Source organism: Drosophila subpulchrella, chromosome 2R, assembly GCF_014743375.2.
Source record: "Drosophila subpulchrella strain 33 F10 #4 breed RU33 chromosome 2R, RU_Dsub_v1.1 Primary Assembly, whole genome shotgun sequence".
In the NCBI taxonomy this organism is placed as follows: domain Eukaryota; kingdom Metazoa; phylum Arthropoda; class Insecta; order Diptera; family Drosophilidae; genus Drosophila; species Drosophila subpulchrella.
The window spans coordinates 17,103,151-17,118,852 of NC_050611.1; the positions used below are offsets into that span (position 1 = coordinate 17,103,151).

At 43.3% G+C, this 15,702-nt stretch overlaps 6 protein-coding genes across 8 annotated transcripts; 4 read left to right on the plus strand and 2 right to left on the minus strand.

Moving 5' to 3' along the window:
• Nucleotides 1-1,119: 1,119 nt before the first annotated feature.
• On the minus strand, nucleotides 1,120-2,778 carry LOC119549857. Its single transcript, XM_037858153.1, has 4 exons — nucleotides 2,755-2,778; nucleotides 1,577-1,747; nucleotides 1,397-1,521; nucleotides 1,120-1,342 (listed from the first exon to the last, which is right to left on the minus strand). The coding sequence occupies exons 2-4, from the start codon at nucleotides 1,598-1,600 to the stop codon at nucleotides 1,120-1,122; spliced, it is 372 nt and encodes a 123-aa protein (XP_037714081.1). The 5' UTR covers nucleotides 1,601-1,747; nucleotides 2,755-2,778.
• A 1,430-nt stretch (nucleotides 2,779-4,208) lies between these two features.
• LOC119549399 lies at nucleotides 4,209-5,312 on the plus strand. Its single transcript, XM_037857454.1, has one exon. It carries the CDS (start codon nucleotides 4,363-4,365, stop codon nucleotides 4,951-4,953), a length of 591 nt encoding a protein of 196 aa, XP_037713382.1. The 5' UTR covers nucleotides 4,209-4,362; the 3' UTR covers nucleotides 4,954-5,312.
• Nucleotides 5,276-6,773, plus strand: LOC119549398 (SH3 domain-containing protein Dlish). Its single transcript, XM_037857453.1, has 3 exons — nucleotides 5,276-5,417; nucleotides 5,669-5,792; nucleotides 5,851-6,773. Exons 1-3 carry the CDS (start codon nucleotides 5,372-5,374, stop codon nucleotides 6,746-6,748), a joined length of 1,068 nt encoding a protein of 355 aa, XP_037713381.1. The 5' UTR covers nucleotides 5,276-5,371; the 3' UTR covers nucleotides 6,749-6,773.
• A 334-nt stretch (nucleotides 6,774-7,107) lies between these two features.
• LOC119549397 lies at nucleotides 7,108-8,689 on the minus strand. The gene is made up of 3 exons (XM_037857452.1): nucleotides 7,505-8,689; nucleotides 7,310-7,446; nucleotides 7,108-7,249 (listed from the first exon to the last, which is right to left on the minus strand). The coding sequence occupies exons 1-3, from the start codon at nucleotides 8,534-8,536 to the stop codon at nucleotides 7,189-7,191; spliced, it is 1,230 nt and encodes a 409-aa protein (XP_037713380.1). The 5' UTR covers nucleotides 8,537-8,689; the 3' UTR covers nucleotides 7,108-7,188.
• Nucleotides 8,690-8,723: 34 nt separating this feature from the next.
• On the plus strand, nucleotides 8,724-10,443 carry LOC119549396 (ataxin-10). The gene is made up of 3 exons (XM_037857451.1): nucleotides 8,724-8,768; nucleotides 8,822-9,902; nucleotides 9,959-10,443. The coding sequence occupies exons 1-3, from the start codon at nucleotides 8,757-8,759 to the stop codon at nucleotides 10,123-10,125; spliced, it is 1,260 nt and encodes a 419-aa protein (XP_037713379.1). The 5' UTR covers nucleotides 8,724-8,756; the 3' UTR covers nucleotides 10,126-10,443.
• A 313-nt stretch (nucleotides 10,444-10,756) lies between these two features.
• On the plus strand, nucleotides 10,757-15,627 carry LOC119549395. 3 transcript variants are annotated; one of them, XM_037857447.1, is made up of 6 exons: nucleotides 10,757-11,057; nucleotides 13,036-13,313; nucleotides 14,096-14,770; nucleotides 14,827-14,904; nucleotides 14,953-15,208; nucleotides 15,265-15,627. In XM_037857447.1, exons 2-6 carry the CDS (start codon nucleotides 13,133-13,135, stop codon nucleotides 15,416-15,418), a joined length of 1,344 nt encoding a protein of 447 aa, XP_037713375.1. In that variant the 5' UTR covers nucleotides 10,757-11,057; nucleotides 13,036-13,132; the 3' UTR covers nucleotides 15,419-15,627. The 3 variants fall into 3 exon arrangements, with proteins under 3 accessions (XP_037713375.1, XP_037713378.1, XP_037713377.1); XM_037857450.1 differs by having other exon boundaries at nucleotides 10,759-11,057; nucleotides 14,974-15,208; XM_037857449.1 differs by lacking the exon at nucleotides 10,757-11,057 and adding an exon at nucleotides 11,130-11,148.
• Nucleotides 15,628-15,702: the final 75 nt, after the last annotated feature.

A 15,702-nucleotide genomic window follows, 5' to 3' on the forward strand; every position in this document is an offset into this window, starting at 1 on the left:
TAAAACTATATACACATTAAACTATATTCAAGAAGTAAAAGCTCAATAGTATGTTACATGCCTCAGAATGTGTACATAGTTTAAAAACAAAGTGGATCATTAGGAAAAAAGGTTTCATATTAGGATTAAATTAATATTTTAGCTTTATATTATTTAAGGTGCGTTGAATGCAAGAAAAGCCTGAGAGTAACAGTTGAGAAATTGTTTTTAGCTAAGACATAAACATTTAAATTCATTTATTTAACAAATTAAGCTAAGCATACAATGACTAACTTAATTGCAAAATTACCGAGCACTGGCTGCGGTGGCCTTCGACAACACATTTAAATTCAAGTTTGAATACTAGAGCAAATACTTTCGTACTTAATACTTTTTAAAAATTAAAGTTAATGCGAATATCATTTTATACAGTCAGAGTAAAAAGTAATATAGCATCACTTACCCAGCGCTTCCAACGTTGAAAACTGCGAACGGCTCCCAGATCTGGTATCAAAACGGTGACTTACTCTGGATTATATCTTTGACATCGGGTCATAGCTTTAACAGCAGGTGCACTGGGATCAGCAAGCGCGCTGAGGTCCGATTTTCATAAACTTGAATGAAATTGTACAGATGGGAACAATATTGGTCGTAAGCTCTGGTAAAACTGATGGTGGAATCCACGATGCCAACAATCCTTTTCACATCGCTGGTAAAACTAGCGACAATTCGCAGGATCACGAAGCGATTCTATTTTGGGTAGAACAAAACCCATGCTCGCTGATTATATTAATCCAATAAAAACGATCCTCACTCGACCGGTCCAAAACGAAAGAGGAAGAACAGTCGAAATACACCAATCAGCCAGCCTTGCTTATCGGAAAAGAGTGTGACCAGACTTACTTTAGGACCTTAATCGAAAGTGACTTTTCAGTGTTGGAAGGAAGGAAATTATTTGAATTTTTGCCCATTTTAAATAGTTAATTTTTAATTTCATTATGCCAAAACCAATGACTAGCGGCCAAAATATTGATAAGCTGACTGCACCTACGAATTCCGAAAATGATCTTCATGGTTCTGAATATTTTGGACACGATTGTATCGTTTATTATCATGCAAAGTTGTTTGGTTTTTGTATTTTCACCCGGAGGCACTTTTTAAGGTAGCAGGGCTTAGTCGTTGAATTGGGATCTGTGTTACAGAGAAGTTATACTTGGCCACATAACCGTTAGTACCGGCTTCATAAATGACCAGCAGGTACTTAGAACCTGGAAAAGACTGTTGATATGTTCCCTTGACTTGAAGTTGATCCGGCGAAATCTGTTCAACGGTCTCCTCCCGAGTCGTTCCATCTGTAATGATTCTACAAGGTGTGGATTCACTTGATTGGGCTCCTGAATTATATTATACAATTTACCTTAGGTAATATTTATTTTCGGATGGCATTAACAGAACACCATTTTCGTTTATTGAGGGAACGAGTGAAGTGACAGATGTCGTGGGTGCCGAAGTTACCAGACTCAGAAAAGGAATCAACAAGCTCTATGGAGAATACTTTAAAGTTATCTTCAAGTCAAACATTAAATAACAGCCTTACTATGCAAAATATCTTGACAAGCATTGCGATGATGATTTCTTAGCGGTTAGATAGCGACTGACATTTTCAATAACAATGCAGCAGCTAGAAAGCAGAACGAAACTCCCCCCAATACAGGTCTTAAACTGGATTCTTCAATAAACACCATGTTTGTATGCTTACGATGCGTTTCTGATAATAGTATTGATTAGCATAGTATAACAAAAAAAATCGTATAGATATTATTTATTTTTAGAAAGATATAAAACAAACGTTGAGTGGATTTTATAAACTGGTCCTTTCTGTTATTGAAATTGTGAAGGGGAAAAATATTATAATATTAAACATCATATGATATTTGATAAAAATCTTTTATGAGTAGGTATTTATCTTTTAAGCAAGGTTTTAGTCCTAGAAGCTCAGTTATTTTTACCACTATTTTACGATGATATTCATTTTATTTCTTTTAAAATTTCTAGGTATTATTTGTTTTCCGTGTAAGTATCCGTGGCCACAACCGTATACGTATACGTGCCATTTGACAATGTTGCAGGCGAGCGCCGGATAATGAAATCCGCAATTGATGCTTGTGCACGAACGAAAAAGGGATTTGGGACTTTTATGGACGTGTAGGACAGTTCTTATTTCGCATTTTGTGGTCCCCAAGTCGAAGTAAGCGATAGGGTTAACCATTCCCCCCAGAAACTTTCACTTATTCGTTATTTGACCAGGCCAAGTGCTCGAGTTAAATCGTATATATGCAAATCTACATACGTGTTCATAATAATCCCTCTTTAAAATCTGTATACATTTTGGATATTTGCCAATGGCTGAAAATTTTTAGCGAAATCGAAATACGTGCATAGCGTATTTTTCAGCCAAAATAATGTTTATTTCTCTATCATCAGCGGGCGCTGCATTTTCTCCTGCCAGAATTTTTGCCTTTTATTGTTTTGTTTTCGGCCAAAATATTTCCATCTCGCAAAATGCATTACACAATGTTTAATGAAATGAAAATAATGTGGTGAAATGGCAAATACCTGGCCCGATTGAAAGTGCAATCTTGAAGAAAATGATACGGTTTTTGATCTTACATACAATTTAATTTAATGGCGTGCTTTGAAATTTATACAGGCATAACATTGCTTTGGGAATTTCATTTATTTCTTATATGAAATGGATGTAGGTAGGATACATACCAACCATGGTAAAATAAAACGCAAAAAGTTCACTCATTTTAAATCGTTAATATATAATTAACATTAAATTTTAGAATTGTATTATTTTGATAATAGTATATCAAAGGTAGGGGTTTCAATGATTAGATTTGATCAGGATTTAAAAGTATTAATTTGTAATATCCCAAAATTATGTTAGTTACTTTTTTTGTCACAACATTTAAAATGCTTTTCTTTCTTCAAAAGTTGACTTACATAGATTCATGAAATAAATCATCCAGAAGGTCATGGTGCTTGTATTTCACCACTTTTGCTGCTATTTTTAGGGGTGCAATATTCTCAAGGTCATTTTCAGCTGCAATTTATGCAAGGGAGATTGTTCCAGATCAATTTATGTGGGCTTCGGGGTTGTAAATATATATTTTAATAAAATATGCGTGACAACCAAAAATAGCTGACCCACAAAGCCAGTGATCTACATTTTCCCTAGAACCGGATCTGAATGCCCCTCTAGCCCAATTTCCAGCTCATTCCTCTTAATTTGGTCCGCAGTCTAGTCTCATTTTTTGGCCATCAGAGGTCCGAGCAACAATTACCCGCAGACACAACAGCCATGATGAGTGGGCACCACGTACACCCACTCTATTCGCCCACCCATCCTGCCCCGCCCACCGACCGCCCCTTTTTTGTGAATGACATCCGAGGATTGGAGGAGTGCGCAGAATCCTCTCTATCGATTAACTCATAAGGCAGACAGCTCTCTTCGGTAAAACTTGGGATAGGACATGGGGATGGGTTTTTTTTTTTTTGGGTGGGTATCTGATGCGGATGTGAAATCAACTGCGTAGTAGTCAAAAGTCAAGTTGGATGGGACGTTCTGGGGGTGTGGCACCTGCTGCTGTTAGAGGGATATAATGTTCGAGATGCTTAATGCGCAATTTAGTTAGGGGCATGTGGGATACACCGAAGTGTAGGTCAGTTTGCACACTTTCTCTCTTTGAACCCATCCCTCTCTTCCTGAGTCTCTTTGCCACCCTTTCATCTACACTACCCCTACCATTTCATTCCATCAGTTCTTCTCTCGCTGAATTATAATCGAAAATTGCATGCGAAAGTTGTATCCTTGGCACCAAAACAGTGCAATGCCCCCACTTTTTTCAATGCTGTTAAAGAACGCAAGTGACGCGAGCTGTAAATGGTTAAGCCTTTGTAAGAGAAGGGGATAAAGTACACTCAAAACTTTAAAAATCAACATAACCAAAGTAAAGTAGATATTAAACTATAACTTTAAGATTACTAACATTGAAAAGTATCTTGAGCTTATATAAATTTTATTAACTTACATAAAAGTGTAGTATATGAAAAAAAATGTTTAAGATAGAATCAATATACCAAAATCTAATATTTCTTATTCAAACTTTATAGGATTCAATATAAAATATTTTGTTAAGCAGATGCTGTTTCGAAACAAAGTACACCTTGAATTTGTATAGTCTTAACAACCTGGTTAAGTGAAACTCAATCCACAACCAATTCGAAAATCAATCTACAAGCCCTATAGCAATTTCAAATTTATCGTCGTCGTCCGTAGAGACAAAGATATACCCAAATATACTGACCGCATCTGGGATGGTGATTGTGCAGGGAATGTTCGAGATCTCGGAGCTGGCGGCTGGGAGCATTGGATGCGTGGGTCTCTATATGGCCGGATGTAATGCCCTGCCCATGCAGCATGTTCCGGATCTTCCGGCGGCCCTGTTCGTCCTGTCGACGGTGTTTCTCCTGCATCATCTTCGAGTGACGAACTGGCCACCGTTGCAGGAACTTTGGCGACTTCTATTGGAACTGGTGGTCTTCTACATGGGCACCCAGATCCTCGTGGTGCTCGTATGGCAACAGTTCCACAACCTGATGCTTATGGTGCGGGATACGGCTCTCAACACGCGAATGGCCATGAATCTTCTGGAAAGCTACCCCCAACTCGTCATGTTTATGCGACACGATGTGTGCTACTTTTTAATGCTCATCGTATCATTGGTTTGCACCTACAAAGCTGTAAAAGTAACACATTCCTTGGATTATTTCCTACCGGCGCGCAGGATTTATAGGTATTACACAGATCAAGCTGAAAACGAGAACTTTGCCGATGTTGGTAGAACTACCAAAAGGACCTCCCAGCGACGACCAGTCTCCAAGGGTTCCTCACGTCGCTCTCAATAATAGGAAATCAAATCTCCCGGGCTAATCAATATTTTTTTAGTGCTTAATCAATGGTTTATGGCCAATCCACAAAAACACAAGGTGAATGGCATGCCGGGTGCAGTGCACCCACTCGAAGGCCAGACTCAAGAGCAGTTTACGCTTTCCAACATATTTGCATGCTTGAAAGAGCAGGGCCAACACGTAGACACAAAACCCACAACTTGTTTTCAAAATTTCCCGCCCCATTCGAAAATCGATTACCGGACAATCCTATCGAGATTGGCCAATCGCTTTTGTTCCATCTCTAGCAGAAGAGATCATAAAGAAGAAGAAGAGCACTGCGATCGAACACAAACAATAAAGAAATTAAACAATCAGCCATAATTTGGCAGGGTTTTTCGGTTCCGGGGGTGTAACTTAAGAAAGGGGAGAAGCTATGGCTTTTCTTTGTCCCGTGCGCATGCGGCGCGACAAGAAGAAAGGTAAGTCAGTGAAAAGCGGAAGAAGCAGCACGGAAAACGAAAGACTTCAATCACGAACTTGTTGCTTGGCGCACTGAAAAAAAAACTAGCGGTGTTTAACCAAATAAATTTTTAATTGGTTTTTTTATTACAATATTAAGTAGATAATTATTTAATGCCAAATAAAATTAAACTGATAGTAAGCCTAATTGGTTGATACTAATATAAGGTTTTCAAAATGTTAATATTTTTATTTTGCTTCTCGTTTTTAGCTACTAATGCCAGCATAGAAAGGGATTTGCCAGTTGTGGGAGGATTGGGCATGGGCCGCATAACTGGTTCCTCCAGCATTGAAACCCTGGTGAGAGTGGGCATAGAAAAGGAGCATGGTTTAAGGTATGTTAATCTAAAATATTCAAAACCCAAATCATATTAAAAAAACCCTTCCTTACAGTCCCGATTCCAAGATGGTTGTACTGCACGACTTTACCCCCTGCGTGGATGATGAACTGGAGGTGAAGCGTGGCCAGCTGGTCAATATCCTGTACAGGGAAAACGATTGGGTGTATGTGATTGGCCAGGACTCGCGGCAGGAGGGCTTCATACCCTTCTCCTACTGTGCTCCCTGCAACACACAACTAGCAGATTTGGCGGTCAAAAAGAAACTGCCAAGGGAACAGTGTCCAGAGCAGCCGATCGATGAGAGCATACCGCTCCTAGGTGCAGACAACAAACTGGACGTGCTCTGCGATGAGACCTTGAATCCAGGATCTGCAAACAGCATGGAGAACATCCTGCTATTAGAGCCAGAGTGTACTCCTTTTGTTAAAGAACCCTCCGGACGCTGCATCGTTTTGTACACCTTTATAGCCCGGGATGAGAATGATTTGTCTGTGGAACGAGGCGAGTTTGTTACCGTGCTGAATCGCGAGGATCCCGACTGGTTTTGGATCATGCGCAGCGATGGCCAAGAAGGATTCGTGCCGGCTAGCTTCATTTATCCGGCAGACAGCGTGCGAGTTTTGCAGCAGCAGAAAGCCACTCTAAATGCCATGGAGACCATTCTTCAGCAGGGTCAACAAGGGCAGCAGACCCAGCAACAGCAGCCGCCGCAATTGGGTTTGGGAACGGATGATCTGCGCTACCATGGCACAGAGCTGGTGATGCTGTACGATTACAAGGCGCAGGCTCCAGACGATCTTTATCTTTCCGTACGGCGAGGAGATTGGATTTACGCCGATCTCAGTAATCAGACTGTCGATGGCTGGCTTTGGGCTTATGCTCCGAAAACGCGCAAATATGGATTCATTCCAAAAGCCTATGCCCGACCGCCTGCCATGACCAGTCTCTAAGAGATTGTATCACTTTCATTTTAATTTTATACATTTATTACCTTTTAAGCTTTTTCATTCACCATCTTATATTCAATGGCCATTTCATTGAGTAATAAATTGTGCCTTAGATTTATTTGTATGTGAGCTTGCATAACATATCGTATACACTTAATCTAATTAATTCATTCTTAATTGTAGGTTGCCCGTAAACGAATATCAAAAATATCTACTATTGTATTCCATTCAGTACCAGCTTGGGCAGCACTTGCTAGCATCTAGATCTAGATATGAATACTAAAGCACTGACGGGGCGAGCCCCTCGATATGCACTTGGTTTGGATTATTGGATTGGATATAGATTCCATGAGCGGTGCGAGTGCGCAGGGTTATGCTCAGCATAATGTTGTACACACTCGCACATCCAACTGGATTTTGGTTTCAACCACATCAGCGGAGGTCTACTTAAGGCCCAGACTGTCATTGGCCGAAGAGCAGTGCGAGCAATTGAGGTCCAGGTTTCTAAAGAAAAAGATTGATTTTAATAAATCAAGTAAGACCTTATAGATATGTTAAACCCACTTCATAGCCTCCCTGAGCTGCTCCTTCTCGTTCATCTCGTCGCGCAGCTTTTGCTGCAAACTGAGTATGAGATCGTTTTTGTTTTGTATCTGCAGCTTCAGATGGACGATCGTCTCCTCCTGGGCCTCGAAAATGGCCTAACAGAAAAATGAATCTTAGGTTACCATCATAATTATAAGGTAAAACCCTTCCTACCCGACACTCCTCCATGGATTCGGAGTACGAGGGCGGCTCGTCTAGGCAGAAGAACTCTCGCACCAGCTTGCACTTGCGCAGCTCCTCCTTGGCCATCACTGAGTTCACGAAGATCTGGAGGCCCTGCACCCGATTGTCCAGGAAGACGGCATTAAAGTTGTCGCCAAAGAGCTTTTTCCGCGGCAGCATAAGCGTGAGGTTGGGGAAAGTCTGCTTCAGTTTGCCATTGAGACGCACAAAGTCGGTGTAGCGTCGCATGACGAGCCAACAGTCGTTGGTCTCCGGATTCTCGACGCGCAGCTTGTACACGGTGAAGCGCGCCCGCTCTTCCATCACTTCGTAGCCAATAATGGGCACCCTAAGCACGGCATTCGGATCCACGGGTGGAACCACCGATCCCGAGGAGAGCGTCATCTGGCTGGCGAACATAGAGTTGGAGCCGCCCGTGTGGCGAGAGCTAGATTGACTGTAGCCCAGACTGCACTCGCTCATGCGGCGAGGCGCCCTATTGCTGGGTTCCAGGTCCACAGGATGGCCGCCTGCCTGGTGGCCATAGGAGGACTGCGTCAAGTCGCGATGGGAGCGGGCACCGCCAAGCATTTCGCTATTTCTGTTTGTTGGACTGATCCTAGGCTGTTCGTAGCTGTGGGAGCTGATCCTCTGGAGACACACCTCCGATTTGGCGTTGGCCACTGTCAATGGAGCACCTGAATTGCTGGCCAGGACTACGCTGACATCCCCCTCCGATTTGCTGCGCAACAGGCTGTTGTTTTGGTGCTTGGCCACTTGTCGCAGGTCAGGATTCGAGTGGCACTGGCGGCCGAGTAGCTTGCGCTGTTGGAACAACTTCCGGTTTTCCAATCCGCGGCTAGAGTTCCCACTTTGGAGCAGCGATTTCTTCGGTGACGTCGTTGCTGTGCTGGCCTTCTTGAAGAGCGTTGCTTGTGGGGTTCTTAAAGGTGCCAGGTGGTTATTGTTATTACTGCCGTAGCTACTGCCTGTTTCTCTTTTCCGGAGCGCACGCAGTGACATCGCTTTGTTTGGTTCGTTTACGCTGCAGCTTTTGTTTGCTACATGACTTTTTAAATTTTCCCCAAAAAGAAATGGCTTTTCTCCCTTTTCTTTTGTTATTTCTTTTTTGTGGAGTGCAGTGTGACCACACTCGATGCTGACCTAATTGCACCAGTGTTGGTTAACGCTGCATTGGATTATCGATAACGCTGGGCGGCAAACAGCTGTGGGTCTATCGAAAATGGAGCATGTGGTAAATATTATTGTTTTTCGTGATAAATTATTAAAATAACAAATTTTCTTTAGGAAAACGAAACCGACGAGCTTATAAATAAGCTCGTGACTCTGAATGTGGCTGATAATGAGGAGGAAATCACAGGCTTACTCAAAACCCTGCGACTTTTGCTCACCAAAGGCAGTGCACATCAAGAGATTTTGGCCAGGAGTGTGGAGTTTGCCGGCTTCCTAGATGCCGTGGCTTTTAATCCACTGATGCGTACAGAGCATCGTGTTGTACACAATCTATCCCTCCAGGTGCTAGCCAACAGTGTGGTTAACAATGAGACTACCCAGGCACTTACCTGGAATCGGAATGGCGTGAAAATTTGCGAACAAGCCTCGGCTGTTCCGCTGGGCAGTTCGAACAATGTGCTTCTCATGATCATGTACAACATATATCTCAATGGTCGTTCTCTCATCAGTGACCTGGTGGCGCTCCGGACTTGCCTGAGCCTATGGCGGGCTCTAAACGAAGCCCAATGCACCTACAACTTCGAGTATCTGCACTTTTTCCTGGAGCACTTCATCGTCCAGAATGGCCGTGCCTGTGTGGCTTGTTACCAGAAGCTGGAGACCGAAGATCGCATTGCCTTCCTCGACTACGTGGCCCACTATCTGAGGGAAAATAGCCCCAATGGCGAAGTTACTCTGTTTCTCCTACAGCACTTCGCCAAGGAGTTCCGCCTCAAATCTGATTGTCTCCTGCGCGAAACTCTCAAGCTTAAACATGAGCTCCATCCCCGAGAAGTTCACAGCTTGCTACGCATCATTGCCAGCGCCAGTGGTTCTGAGAAGTATGCCAATGTCTACTACGCGGATCAATCGCTGTTTATCAACGTTAGCAGCCTGCTGAGGTGCCTGGTTTCTGCCGGCAAGGAACCGGATGGAGGAGGACTGGATAAGCCCATGACGAAGCTGGAGGAGGTGGCTCTAACTTCGGGCATTGATGCGGATTACGAAAAGAAGGTCTCCTACGAACTAAAGACGCTACTTGTGCGCTGCTCGGCCAATCTTCTGTACGACAACAAGGCCAACAAGGGCTACTGCCTGGACACACAACTATTGCCCACTCTGCTTGAGTGCACCACGATGGATGCCCGCAATCCTTGTAAGAAAACATAGCTTACATGTTTCAATATTATTATATTAATATTTATCCCTTAGTGATGAAGGAGTGGAGCATTCTGGCCATCCGGAACGCTTGCGTCAACTGCCCGGAGGCGCAGCAGGTGATCGCTGGCCTCACCATGCAGGGCTCGGCGCCCAACGACATCCTCACCGAACTGAACCTGGACATGGGAGCGCTTCGCATCTCGGACAGGCAGCAATAACTCATCTAACCAATGTACAGCACACACACACACTCATCTACCCAAACGGACTTGGCAAACTAGGCACGACCACTGGCTGGCCAACAAGTGGTTAGATGTTGTTCACACCACGTCATCCTCCGCCGCCCAGTCGTTGCCCCCTTTACGATGCGCTAATGGTATGCCAACAGATAGCCAACGGCATTCATAAACGCGATGTCAACGTTTAATGGCATAGAGGGGCGAATGTGTGGCGGTCGGCTGGCGTGGCTAGCGAAGATATAAAAATAGCTGCCCATGTACCATGCTCTGTGTACCATTAAAAAAGAGATGCCTAAATTCATCTAAAATCTAAATTTGTGCGCACACTGCCGAAGCATCAGCGGCAGCAGCATCGGAATCATCGGCAGAGTAGAGTTCATGTTTATGGCGCAATTAAGCAACGATGACGTCTGCCCGAGTAATTCCTTGGGCGGCTTGCTGCAGGTGGCAGCTCCTCGCATACCAACCCATCCCGCTCCCAGCGGCGTATGTAGAACGATTTTATGTTTATGCTGGCTAACACAATGGCTGCCTTTGTTGTAGCTCGCCGCGCTCCCCAAAAAGAAAAGCGAAGGAAAAGGCAGGCGAGCGACAACCACTGGTGGCTAGTAGTAGCCAGTCAGTCTGTGCTCTGCCCTGGCCAGCGGCAGACGGAACCGTGCCGCCGCGATCCGTTACCCATACGTTTCGATCAAAAGAACCCATAAAACCGAAGATCGCGCTCTTTTATTTCAAATTTTTGTTCACTTCACGGGCAGTTTAGCCATTTATTTCGACTGTTATCGCTGGTAGAGTAAGGAAATTTTATTTTAGACGTGCCGGGCAGCTCGTAAAACTCAACACACATCATTCATAAGCATTCAGCTTGGGGCCAGGCCAGAGATCTCCGTTGCATTGCTGCAGCTTTAATGGTAAACACCGAGTGGATCGCTCTTATATAACGATAAATCAGGATACCTGACAAGATGTTAACACTGTCTGACAGTTTATGAGGTGTATAAGGTGGGCATGGCGACGTGGCGGAGGAGGCTGATCCAAATCCGCTGGCATTGGCATTATTTATGCGGGGCATTAATTAAATACACATTTCTCAAAATTCGCTTCTTTTACGCCGGGGCGGAATTCGTCGGTGTTGCGACGTCTGAATAATACGGCACATACCAAAAATACAATGGCCGACAGCAAGTAAAACAAAGGCTGAGATACAAAACAAATAAATAAATAGGCAGAGGCGAACGTTTCGCGATTTATTTTGCTGTGCGTTTTTTTTCGAAAGAAATATAAAATTTCTGCCTGTCAAAAGTGTCAATATATTCGCGCCCAAAAATGAGACAATGAGTTGTGAATTAATGATGCTGTTTCGCATCCAACCATTTTGTCAGTCAGAACAAACTGCCAGCACACGTTTGAAGATCTTAAAATTATCTAAAAATAAGGCAAACTGTTTGCTGCAATTTGTGCGTGGCGTGGCTAAAAAAAAAGGAGAGTAAAAAACTAAAAGAAAAATTCGAAAAAAAACGTATTCAAAGGAAAGTGGCACATAGGATAGATAGAACTTGTTCTTCCCGCTTAATGACGCACTTCATGACGCAAGTGCTGCAACTCCCCCAACTCCCGATGAGGCAAATGCAGCTGCAACTTAAAGATCTATTCCCGGAATAGATCGCGGAAGTGGAGAGCAGAAGAATCTGGCGCCGTATAAAAATAACATGGGGTATTTCTCCTTGTTTTCTTTTTGGGTTTTCCCCAAAATAAAAGAAATATGTATATAAGTTGACATTTTTGGTAGCCCAATTATTGTTGTCGGGCAACAAAGAGAGGGAAAAGCGAATATTTGAACGGCATCCACATGGCAGGCAGTACTAACTATGTATATGGCACTTGTGCACGCACCCCCTCCTCCACCCAATCCCCCCCACCAGCCACTCCACTCCACCCACCCACCTATCCATCCCACCTAATTCTCGCAAATTTTCCGCAAAGAGCCGAAATAATTTCGAAAAGGAATTCGCATTTTTGTCATTTATTTTTTTTCGCCTGAATGTGTCCACTAATTTGCTTAATTTCTGTCACAAACCAAAGAAGAAAAACCGTTTTCGAATGGGGATTTCTAGTCGTCGTGGCAACATGTAGGTAAATACATTAATAAAATAAAGCGGATTCTCCAAAACAACATAATTAATGGGCACGTTCTTGTGGATTTGCGTGTGGCAAGCAAACAGTTCGGGGCAAGAAAATAGTTTGGGTTTTGAAAACAAATTTTGCTTAGCATTTTCGTAAAATCAATATATATAATGTATAAAAAGGTTTACTTCTACTTTCTTTTCACAATTTTCCCTATTGTTGTATTTTGAATGTGGTCAGAAATCCCTTAATTTTCAAATATTTAAAATTCATATTAGAAAAATAAGTGGATACAATAAAAATTTGAAATGACATAATACAAGTAAATAAATATTTGAGTCCAAATTTCCTTAGCACCGTAATAAAATACTTAGAATTTTTAGATCCCAACCAATAGCGATAATAAATCTATTTAAAAACGTTTCATTTAATTACTTGTTGCTTCCTGAAATATCCCCTGTATTTTCAGTTTTTGTTTGTGTTTCTTTTCCCTTAAAATATCTTTTATCGCTAGTTTTTGAAACCCCAACGCTGTTGTACTGCCTGCCACTGTTTGCCTAGTATAAAAATAAAATATTGTTTAAACTAGAGAGCTCTGGGATCGGTTGGGATGGTATGGGGGGCTTAGGCCCAGTGAAACACCTGCCGAATGAGGAAAACGGCGCCCAACAATGTCCCACATGTGTGCAAAATGTCCGCATGACTTCATTGTCTGGGGAGAGATTATAAATGGGTTAACTTCCACGTAACCTTCCCCTCCCCCAGGAACGTGCGTTGTTCCATGTGCGTGTGGATTGCCCCTTGCCAACGTCCAGAGAGCCCTAGGAGGGGAGCGTGATCCGGAACCGGAACCTGCGCCAGAATGAAGCGCGACGTGTCCACATCGACCATCGGTCGGGATGAGGCTCGCCGTCCGCTGATGGAGGCCTACATGTTCCAGCGGCGAGTGCTGCTCGGCTGCAGCCTGCTCATGGTGGTGTCCCTGCTGATCTGGATAGTGGCCATCTCCACCGATCACTGGATCATCATATCAGGCGGAAAGGGTAAGAATTCGAACGCAGTTTCCTCCGAAGATTTAAGTTAAAACATTATTTACCATCCAAATATGAATTAAGAAGAATAATCACTTGGTTTATGAGGTAATGAATACAAATAGGTACTTAAAATTGTTACTAACAAATTATAATACAAACAATATTTGGCACGAGCCCAAAACAAAGCTTTTTAAATTATTAAATGTAGAGCAGAATAATCTGTACATTTTATTTCAGTTAAAATGTATAGTTTCAGACCTTTTAATAATAATCTTTATGTTTTAAGATCTAGCTATTTTTTAAAAGCGAATAAATATATGGATACTGATATTTTTGTCATTTTTACTATAATTTTTATAGCACTTCTTCTTTTTATAAAACAGTTAACATTTCCGTAACCATAAAGTAGTTAATTCTATAGATAAAAACACTATTTTTTCAGATTTAGCCTTTTAGAAAGAATCTCAAAGTTCCCAAAGTACAAGTAGGAAGTTCAATAAACATATTATTGGGTTGTAATAGGCTACACCTAGTTAAAATAATTTTTTTTTCAATGGCAACAGTACGTATGAGTGATAAACATTAGAGCCAATACGTAGATCCTAAAACGAATATTTTCCTATACTTTGTATACCATAAAATCTGTTGACAGTAGAACCTTAAAAATACATTTCCTTAGTGTAAAAACTTGTTTAAGCTCTATGATATAATTAATTATGATTTTATTATTATGAAAATATAATTATTTATCAAATTAAATTTAAATTCTAACTTGTCTTCCTTCTTCGAAGGCATTTTCATCCCGGAGTCGCGGCGCTTCTTCATGTCCTCGCACTCGGGATTGTGGCGCCACTGCCGGAACACCATAGTGCCGAATGCCATTGGCAATGCCCCGGTGGTGCGCAACTTCAGCTCCATGTCGTACACCTCGCAGACGAACATCAACGAGGCGAAGCGCAATCTCTCGCACATGGACTTCATCAAGCAGTTCGCCCAGGAGGAGCTGTTGCCGGCGGACAACTTCACGGAATCGGCGCGTCGCCACATGTTTGCCCACTGGGTGCGAGGGGAGGACGAGGAGTTCCAGACGCTCCGCAATGCCTTTCGCGCCCTGGTGATGAACACCGAGGAGAATCAACGGCAGTTCAATGCCACAGCAATAAAGCCCATACCCATCAATCCACTGGATGTTCAAGGGATTATAGACAGGAAAACATTTGGATCGGCACTGCAGCGGGTTAAGTACAACAACACCTGGTCGTACTATGTGATCCCCGAGGTGGCCCAACTGGCCATCTTTAGCAACTGGACGGATTTCCCACTGGTGGTCCGACTGCTGGGCACCTACATTCGGGATATCAACATCCCTGCCTATGTTCTGAACGACGAGCGGGTGATCCTGATCCTGGTGCCTCCATTGCCGCCCAAAAGGGGCCAGCCCGCCTACTACACCTATATACCGAACCGTGAGTGAGTGGGTCCAGGAAAGATCCTTTGATTTCACAACTAATCCTTTCCATAGAGCGCTGCAAGTACATCGACATGTTCCCCAACTCCAATGCCCTGCGCACTGAGCCCGGCTTCGATGATGAACTATTGGGTAGGTAGCACCTCAAGAGCTTTGGAGGCGACGGCTCCTAATTGGCAGTCGCTTGGTATTCCCTTTCAGATTACATCCGGACGCAGGCGTCCTTTGCCTGCATAACTCTGTTCGTGATGAGCCTGGGCGCCGTCTTCTCGTTCTACACGTTCATGAATCCCCGCTACATGTTCAAGCGCCTGGCAGGTGGCATCCACCTGGTGGCCGCCTCCACGGCTCTGGTGGTGCTCCAGGTGCTCTTCTCCTCGATTGACTACACCAAGGAGCATCTCTTCTACGCCTATCCTGATGGGGCGGAACTAACGTGAGTTAGGAACAGGAAGTTAATGGTTTTACTATGGCTACCTTCCTCCTTTTTAGCTATGGCTACGGCGTCTACTTGGCCTGGTTCACCTTCGTGGACAACATTCTGTGCGGTGTTATGTTCCTCTGGTACTCGGGCAAGAAGAAGGGCGCCAAGGCGCCCAACGACGAGGTGGCCATGGCCGATGAGCCCACCATCATGGGCAGATAACTGAAGTTGCCACGATGACCGGGTATATTTTCTGGGGGATTCCCAATCCCTCCTGCGACCAAAGACCAAAGCAACCGGCAATCTCGCCGTCGTTGCTTTTCATTTCACTTTTGTTATTTGTTGTTTTCTAATGGCTGTACTTAAAATGTTCGCTTTATAACTACATTTAAGAATCTCAAGGCAATAAACGAATTTTTTTCAGTCACTAACGACCGTTTTATTTATTTTAAATTTGATAACAGCAAACTCGATTGTGTAATCGATTGTGGCTATCGAAAATGGGG

What these genes read in the sequence shown, in the direction of transcription:
- LOC119549857 (XM_037858153.1), bottom strand. Translation starts at nt 1,600, where the DNA reads ATGCTTGTCAAGATATTTTGCATA. An exon ending in TTGTCAAGATATTTTGCATA is followed by an intron (nt 1,522 to 1,576) that starts GTAAGGCTGTTA and finishes TATTCTCCATAG; the next exon opens with AGCTTGTTGATTCCTTTTCT. An exon ending in GAAAATAAATATTACCTAAG is followed by an intron (nt 1,343 to 1,396) that starts GTAAATTGTATA and finishes CACACCTTGTAG; the next exon opens with AATCATTACAGATGGAACGA.
- LOC119549396 (XM_037857451.1), top strand. An exon ending in GATGGATGCCCGCAATCCTT is followed by an intron (nt 9,903 to 9,958) that starts GTAAGAAAACAT and finishes TTTATCCCTTAG; the next exon opens with TGATGAAGGAGTGGAGCATT.
- LOC119549397 (XM_037857452.1), bottom strand. Translation starts at nt 8,536, where the DNA reads ATGTCACTGCGTGCGCTCCGGAAAAGAGAAACAGGCAGTAGCTACGGC. An exon ending in AATCCATGGAGGAGTGTCGG is followed by an intron (nt 7,447 to 7,504) that starts GTAGGAAGGGTT and finishes TTTTTCTGTTAG; the next exon opens with GCCATTTTCGAGGCCCAGGA. An exon ending in CAGCTCAGGGAGGCTATGAA is followed by an intron (nt 7,250 to 7,309) that starts GTGGGTTTAACA and finishes CTTTTTCTTTAG; the next exon opens with AAACCTGGACCTCAATTGCT.
- LOC119549399 (XM_037857454.1), top strand. Translation starts at nt 4,363, where the DNA reads ATGGTGATTGTGCAGGGAATGTTCGAGATCTCGGAGCTGGCGGCTGGG.
- LOC119549395 (XM_037857447.1), top strand. Translation starts at nt 13,133, where the DNA reads ATGAAGCGCGACGTGTCCACATCGACCATCGGTCGGGATGAGGCTCGC. An exon ending in CATCATATCAGGCGGAAAGG is followed by an intron (nt 13,314 to 14,095) that starts GTAAGAATTCGA and finishes CCTTCTTCGAAG; the next exon opens with GCATTTTCATCCCGGAGTCG. An exon ending in CTACACCTATATACCGAACC is followed by an intron (nt 14,771 to 14,826) that starts GTGAGTGAGTGG and finishes TCCTTTCCATAG; the next exon opens with AGCGCTGCAAGTACATCGAC.
- LOC119549398 (XM_037857453.1), top strand. Translation starts at nt 5,372, where the DNA reads ATGGCTTTTCTTTGTCCCGTGCGCATGCGGCGCGACAAGAAGAAAG. An exon ending in GCGGCGCGACAAGAAGAAAG is followed by an intron (nt 5,418 to 5,668) that starts GTAAGTCAGTGA and finishes TCTCGTTTTTAG; the next exon opens with CTACTAATGCCAGCATAGAA. An exon ending in GAAAAGGAGCATGGTTTAAG is followed by an intron (nt 5,793 to 5,850) that starts GTATGTTAATCT and finishes CCTTCCTTACAG; the next exon opens with TCCCGATTCCAAGATGGTTG.